The following is an 8,349-nucleotide window of genomic DNA, read 5'->3' on the forward strand; positions in this document are numbered from 1 at the left end:
TGATGTCTCCTCCTCTGGTCACATGATGCATTTTCAAGAAGTCTTTCTCCATTTTAAACCCAGTTTTACATGATTAATAACTTTTAAAACTTCACATAATGTTTCCTAAACATCCTAACCTGATGTCATAGTTTTTGTTTTAATTTTATTACAAAAAGATCAGATGCTGCTGGTCCTTGTCCAGGTCCTGGTCTAGATTCAAAAGAACAACAAGAAAGATGGGAGAGAGATAATAATTTGATGTCATTATGTTGAGAAGTCAAGACTTCTCAACATAATGTGGAAAAATGCATCATTTCATAAGTTCCTTCAGGTCAGAATTCTGATAATGGTGATGTTAAAAGAACGAGCGTGGAGATATGAGATGTGTAACTGGTTTTATTTCATCACATTTTTACTGAATAAAGCTCAAATTTTACAATCACAACTGAAATATTTACATCAGCAGTAAGAGAAGGAATTATACACATCACGTGTGACCGTCAGACCCAGCTCTGAGGTTCGGCTGATGTTCTACAAGATAAAGGAGACCATTTTCAGCTGATAAGACACCGAGAACATTGATGACACGTTGGGTTCGGGTTATCTGCTGATCTTCTACTCACACTGACTGATACGCAGACGAAGAGTCATCAGGATATTGAAGATCATTGTCTTCAGGAGGAGCACACGAAGTCCTGTGACCATCAGAGACACCAAGTTCACCAGCGGGTCTGTGGACAACAACATTGAAAAGATTGACTGTCCTGAAGACGGGGATCCGCACACTTAGAGCAGTCAGAGTTCTACGAACCGGGCTGCAGAGCATCGTCGCAGCGAACAGCTCCTTCATTCTTATCTGAAACACACGGCGACTATTGTTATCGACAGAATTCAAAAGATTGACTTTGCAGCTACAAATTATTTGTGCGCACCTTCAGGACAGCTGGTTTCCCCATCCGCGTCCTGGTCCATGAAGGCCACCTGGTTAAAGAGCGAGTCCTGAGAGATCAGGACTGCTTCAGATTGGTTGAACAATGTGTTGTTCTGAAGTTGGTGGAATCTGCTGAAACCTGTGGCCAGACATGCGCTGGTGTTTCCATGTTTCAGCTTGTAAAAGGACGGTTGGTACTGGTCCCCTGGAAACCACAAAAACACAACAGAACATATGAAAACCATCAGCTGGACGACAGAACCCAGAACCAGTACTAGGAACAATCAGTTCAAAGAACCAAGCAATATTGTACATTAAATTAATTATGTTTTATATTAAAAAGTCGCTATTTGCAGTAAATAAGTCACATTTTAAAACCATTATTGCTTTATATAACTCAAATTTTGCATGAATTAAGTATTTTGCATAAATGCAACTGTTTTACATTAAAAAGTCATATTTTGCATTATTTAAGTCATGTTTGAAATTGTTTTCCATTATTAGGTATGTTGCATGAGTAAAGTCATATTTTTCATGACTGAATTAATGTTTTATATTTATAATGAAACTTTGCTATACAAAATTAATGTTTTACATAAACTGTCCCATTTTATAGATTTATTTATTTTTTACATGACTAGTTTTTTTTTACATTAACAATGTAATGTTCGGAAAATATAAATTTAAATATAGTCATTTTTTTACATCAACCAAGCCATGTTTTGCATCAAGTGCCGTGTTTTATATTATTAAATTTATGTTTTGCAATAATAAATCCAAATGTTCAGAGAAATGCTCACACCTGTCTAAACATGAATCATCCGGTTCCGACATTCACACACTTGAAGTATTTTACCCTTTCTATGTTTTAAATTCCAAATACTTTACTTTTACATCAAAATGGAAGTTGATCTCTAAAGTTTTTCAAATGTAAAAACTTACATTTTATTAACCCTTTGGAGTCCAAACATAATTAACTAAGAAATCTTCTTGTTTTTGTTTTTTTCCCTTGATCAATTGTGAATGTTTGAATTGATTAAAAAGTCTGTTTTACTGACCATCACTGATAACCAGTTTGGTTCCTGGTCCAAATTGGAGCTTCTGGATTCCAGATTGAGTCACACAGTTTGAGAAGAGAGTAGAAAAACTCCCCACATTTATGGTTGAAAACAAAAACTGATCTGAAATTATTGATTGGTAACAGCATCTTCACATTAATGAAACAATGTTTGAACTATTAAAGGTTTTTCTATCAAACATTCCTTCAGTTGAACAGTTTTTTCTGTTTTTCAGTGAATAAGACCTATTTTGCACAAATTAAGTCACTCTTTACACTAATAAAGTTCTATTTTACATCAATAAAGTCATATTTTACATTTACAGTCATATTTTAAATTGATAGTAATATTTTGTGAATTTAAGTTATGTCTTACATTAGTTCATTTTACTTTGTCAAAGGTGTCTTTTCCATAATTGATGTCAGTTTTTGTATTAACAGTACGCTTTAAAATGACTAAAGTTGTGTTTTACATTTATAAATTCATGTTTTACATCATTTACATTGTTTGCATTATTAAAGTCATCTTGTGTATTCTTAACTCCAAATGTTCAGAAAAACACTCACAGTCATGTATTTTCAATCGTGTTCCTTGTCCAAACGTTAATTGTCCGATTCCAACATTCACACACTGACACACGTCAGAACGTGAACTCATGAACCTTCTTACTTTTTCATATGTAAAGAAATATTTTTGCTTCTTTTTTTCAGTTTCTTGAATCAAAAATCAAGTATTTTACTTTCACAATAAACTGGATATTCATCAATAGTTTTTCATATGGTGATAAAACCTTGACCGTCCAAACATTAACTCATAAATCTTTTTGTTTTTTCTCTGATCAATGGTTAATATTTGAATTGATTTTAAAAAGTCTGTTTTACTGACCATCACTGATAACCAGTTTGGTTCCTGATCCAAATTGGAGCTTCTGCAACCCAGATCGAGTCACACAGTTTGAGAAGAGAGTAGAAAAACTCCCCACATTTATGGTTGAAAACAAAAACTGATCTGAAATTATTGATTGACAACAGCATCTTCACATTAATGAAATAATGTTTGAACTATTAAAGGTTTTTCTATCAAACATTCCTTCAGATGAAAATTTTTTTCTGTTTGTTTTTCAGCGAAGAAGTCCTATTTTGCATAAATTAAGTTACGCTTTCCACTAATAATCAGTTTTTATATTTGTTAAATCATATTTTCCATCAAAAAAGTAATATTTCACATTCACAGTCATATTTTACATTACTAAAGTCATGTTTTACATTAATTGCATTGTTCTACTTTGCATTGTTCTACTTATCCATAGTTCAATGTCTAACATAAAAGTTAAAGTTCTCTTTTACATTTATAAAGTCAAGTTTTACCATTTGTTAATTCACATTTTCCATCAATAAAGTCATATTCCATGTTCACAGTCATATTTTACATTTCTAATGTCCGGTTTTACATTAATTGCATTGTTTTACTTGTTTAAAATTGCCTTTTCCATAGTTAATGTGATATTTTGCATAAACAAAGTCAGGTTCTAACATTATTAAAGTTCTGTTTTACATTATTAAAGTCATCTTTTTCATGAATAAAGTCATGTTTTAAATTACATTGCTTATGTTTACTTTCACCTTAATAGAGTTACTGTCCATGAACAAATTCATGTCATGTTTTACATTAGTTATTTTGTTCTACATTGTTTAAGGTGTCTTTTCCATAATAAATGTCAGTTTTTGCATCCACATTAAGCTTTAAAATTACTAAAGTTGTGTTTTACATTTATAAATTCATGTTTTACATTTATAAATTCATGTTTTACATCATTTACATTGTTTGCATTATTAAAGTCATCTTGTGTATTCTTAACTCCAAATGTTCAGAAAAACACTCACGGTCATGTATTTTCAGTCGTGTTCCTTGTCCAAACGTTAATGTCTGGTTCAAACATTCACACACTGACACACGTCAGAACGTGAACGCATGAACCTTCTGACTTTTTCATATGTAAAGAAATATTTTTGCTTCTTTTTTTCAGTTTCTTGAATCAAAAACCAAGTATTTTACTATGACATTAAAGTGGATATTCATCAATAGTTTTTCATATGGTGATAAAACCTTGAACGCGCCCAAACATTAATAACTCATATATATTTTTGTTTTTTCTCTGATCTTAATGTGAATATTTGAATTGATTAAAAAAAGTCTGTTTTACTGACCATCACTGATAACCAGTTTGGTTCCTGATCCAAATTGGAGCTTCTGGAACCCAGATTGAGTCACACAGTTTGAGAAGAGAGTAGAAAAACTCCCCACATTTATAATGAAACAATGTTTGAACTATTCAAGGTTTTTCTATCAAACATTCCTTCAGATGAACAGTTTTTTTTCTTTTTGTTTTTCAGTGAAGAAGTCCTTTTTTGCATAAATTAAGTCACACTTTCCACTAATAATCAGTTTTTATATTTGTTAATTCATATTTTCCATCAATAAAGTCATATTTCATGTTCACAGTCATATTTTACATTTCTAATGTCCGGTTTTACATTAATTGCATTGTTTTACTTTGTTAAAATTGCCTTTTCCATAGTTAATGTGATATTTTGCATAACAAAGTCAGGTCTAACATTATTAAAGTTCTGTTTTACATTATTAAAGTCATCTTTTTCATGAATATAAAGTCATGTTTTTAATTACATTGCTTATGTTTACTTTCACCTTAATAGAGTTACTGTCCATGAACAAATTCATGTCATGTTTTACATTAGTTATTTTGTTCTACATTGTTAAAGGTGTCTTTTCCATAATAAATGTCAGTTTTTGCATCCACATTAAGCTTTAAAATTACTAAAGTTAATTGTGTTTACGTGTTTATACATTTAAACATGTTTTACATTTATAAATTCATGTTTTACATCATTTACATTGTTTGCATTATTAAAGTCATCTGTGTATTCTTAACTCTGTTCAGAATCTCATTATTAGTCACTACGGTCATGTATTTTCAGTCGCGTTCCTTGTCCAAACGTTAATTGTCTGGTTCCAACATTCACACACTGACACACGTCAGAACGTGAACGCATGAACCTTCTGACTTTTTCATATGTAAAGAAATATTTTTGCTTCTTTTTTTCAGTTTCTTGAATCAAAAACCAAGTATTTTACTATGACATTAAAGTGGATATTCATCAATAGTTTTTCATATGGTGATAAAACCTTGAACGCCCAAACATTAATAACTCATATATATTTTTTTTTTTTTTCTCTGATCTTAATGTGAATATTTGAATTGATTAAAAAAAGTCTGTTTTACTGACCATCACTGATAACCAGTTTGGTTCCTGATCCAAATTGGAGCTTCTGGAACCCAGATTGAGTCACACAGTTTGAGAAGAGAGTGGAAAAACTCCCCACATTTATAATGAAACAATGTTTGAACTATTCAAGGTTTTTCTATCAAACATTCATTCAGATGAACAGTTTTTTTTCTTTTTTGTTTTTCAGTGAAGAAGTCCTTTTTTGCATAAATTAAGTCACACTTTCCACTAATAATCAGTTTTTATATTTGTTAATTCATATTTTCCATCAATAAAGTCATATTTCATGTTCACAGTCATATTTGACATTTCTAATGTCCGGTTTTACATTAATTGCATTGTTTTACTTTGTTAAAATTGCCTTTTCCATAGTTAATGTGATATTTTGCATAAACAAAGTCAGGTCTAACATTATTAAAGTTCTGTTTTACATTTTAAGTCATCTTTTTCATGAATAAAGACATGTTTTAAATACATTGCTTATGTTTACTTTCACCTTAATGAGTTACTGTCCATGAACAAATTCATGTCATTTTTACATTAGTTATTTTGTTCTACATTGTTAAAGGTGTCTTTTCCATAATAAATGTCAGTTTTTGCATCCACAGTAAGCTTTAAAATACTAAAGTTGTGTTTTACATTTATAAATTCATGTTTTACATTTATAAATTCATGTTTTACATCATTTACATTGTTTGCATTATTAAAGTCATCTTGTGTATTCTTAACTCCAAATGTTCAGAAAAACACTCACGGTCATGTATTTTCAGTCGCGTTCCTTGTCCAAACGTTAATTGTCTGGTTCCAACATTCACACACTGACACACGTCAGAACGTGAACGCATGAACCTTCTGACTTTTTCATATGTAAAGAAATATTTTTGCTTCTTTTTTTCAGTTTCTTGAATCAAAAACCAAGTATTTTACTATGACATTAAAGTGGATATTCATCAATAGTTTTTCATATGGTGATAAAACCTTGAACGCCCAAACATTAATAACTCATATATATTTTTGTTTTTTCTCTGATCTTAATGTGAATATTGAATTGATTAAAAAAAGTCTGTTTTACTGACCATCACTGATAACCAGTTTGGTTCCTGATCCAAATTGGAGCTTCTGGAACCCAGATTGAGTCACACAGTTTGAGAAGAGAGTAGAAAAACTCCCCACATTTATAATGAAACAATGTTTGAACTATTCAAGGTTTTTCTATCAAACATTCCTTCAGATGAACAGTTTTTTCTGTTTTTGTTTTTCAGTGAAGAAGTCCTTTTTTGCATAAATTAAGTCACACTTTCCACTAATAATCAGTTTTTATATTTGTTAATTCATATTTTCCATCAATAAAGTCATATTTCATGTTCACAGTCATATTTTACATTTCTAATGTCAGGTTTTACATTAATTGCACTGTTTTACTTTGTTAAAATTGCCTTTTCCATAGTTAATGTAATATATTGTATAAACAAAGTCAGGTCTACCATTATTAAAGTTCTGTTTTACGTTTATAGTCATGTTTTACATTATTAAAGTCATCTTTTCATGAATAAAGTCATGTTTTTAATTACATTGCTTACGTTTACTTTCACCTTAATAGAGTTACTGTCCATTAACAAATTCATGTCATGTTTTACATTAGTTATTTTGTTCTACATTGCTAAAGGTATCTTTTCCATAATTAATGTCAGTTTTTTCATTAACAGTAAGCTTTAAAATTACTAAAGTTGTGTTTTACATTTATAAATTCATGTTTTGCATCATTTACATTGTTTGCATTATTAAAGTCATCTTGTGTATTCTCAAATTTTCAGAAAAACACTCACGGTCATGTATTTTCAATCGTGTTCCTTGTCCAAACGTTAATTGTCCGGTTCCAACATTCACACACTGACACACGTCAGAACGTGAACTCATGAACCTTCTTACTTTTTCATATGTAAAGAAATATTTTTGCTTCTTTTTTTCAGTTTCTTGAATCAAAAATCAAGAATTTTACTTTCACAATAAACTGGATATTCATCAATAGTTTTTCATATGGTGATAAAACCTTGACCATCCAAACATTAACTCATAAATCTTTTTGGTTTTTTTTTCTGATCAATGGTTAATATTTGAATTGATTTTAAAAATAGTCTGTTTTACTGACCATCACTGATAACCAGTTTGGTTCCTGATCCAAATTGGAGCTTCTGGGTTCCAGATTGAGTCACACAGTTTGAGAAGAGAGTAGAAAAACTCCCCACATTTATGGTTGAAAACAAAAACTGACCTGAAATTATTGATTGATAACCGCATCTTCACATTAATGAAATAATGTTTGAACTACTGGTATGAAAGGTTTTTCTATGAAATATTCCTTCAGGTGAACAGTTTTTTTCTGTTTTTGTTTTTCAGTGAATAAGACCTATTTTGCACAAATTAAGTCACTCTTTACATTAATAAAATCAAGTTTAACATTTGTTAAATCATATTTTCATCAAAAAGTCATATTTCAGGTTCACAGTCATATTTTCCATGACTAAAGTCATGTTTTACATTAATTGCATTGTTCTACTTTGTTAAAATTGCCTTTTCCATAGTTTTCATCGTGCCATGTCTAACATTATTAAAGATAAAGCTCTGTTTTACATTTATAAAGTTATGTTTTATATTATTGCTTTATTTTACATTGTTAAAGTCTTTTTCATCATTAAAGTCTTTTGAATTCCATTGTTTAAGTTTTGATTCACCTTAATAGTGATACTGGGCATTAATAAAGTCACGTTTAACATTAGTAAAAATGTGTTTTACATTAATAAAGTCAGGTTTTGTATAAATTATACTGTCACATTAATAAATTTGTCTTTTCCCATCATCTGCCATTTTGTTGAGAATGTTACGTTACTTCATGTATCTGAAGTTACTTCACTTGTTTTTACATTTAGTCATGATTTTTGATGAAGCTCAGATGTAAAATCGTTTCTGTCTGATGTTCGTTGGCATGTGAATCACCGTTAACGCACTTTAAAACCTCTCAGAATATTACAGACTTACTTGATTCCACCAACACTTTAGTCCCAGAAGCAAAACT

General features: G+C 30.4%; 1 protein-coding gene across 1 annotated transcript in view; it reads right to left on the reverse strand.

Annotated features, from left to right (window-relative positions):
- Positions 1-360: 360 nt before the first annotated feature.
- Positions 361-8,349, reverse strand: part of LOC130538993 (M1-specific T cell receptor alpha chain-like) — an 8,940-nt gene continuing 951 nt past the window's right edge. The window contains exons 2-6 of the mRNA XM_057057059.1: positions 8,313-8,347; positions 915-1,118; positions 794-838; positions 606-713; positions 361-513 (exon numbers count right to left, since the gene is read on the reverse strand). Of these exons, the coding sequence (XP_056913039.1) occupies positions 512-513; positions 606-713; positions 794-838; positions 915-1,118; positions 8,313-8,347 (394 nt within the window). The 3' untranslated portion in view covers positions 361-511. The remainder of the gene's footprint in view (positions 514-605; positions 714-793; positions 839-914; positions 1,119-8,312; positions 8,348-8,349) is intronic.

The sequence above is a fragment of the Takifugu flavidus genome, chromosome 15 (genome assembly GCF_003711565.1).
Source record: "Takifugu flavidus isolate HTHZ2018 chromosome 15, ASM371156v2, whole genome shotgun sequence".
Lineage (NCBI taxonomy): Eukaryota > Metazoa > Chordata > Actinopteri > Tetraodontiformes > Tetraodontidae > Takifugu > Takifugu flavidus.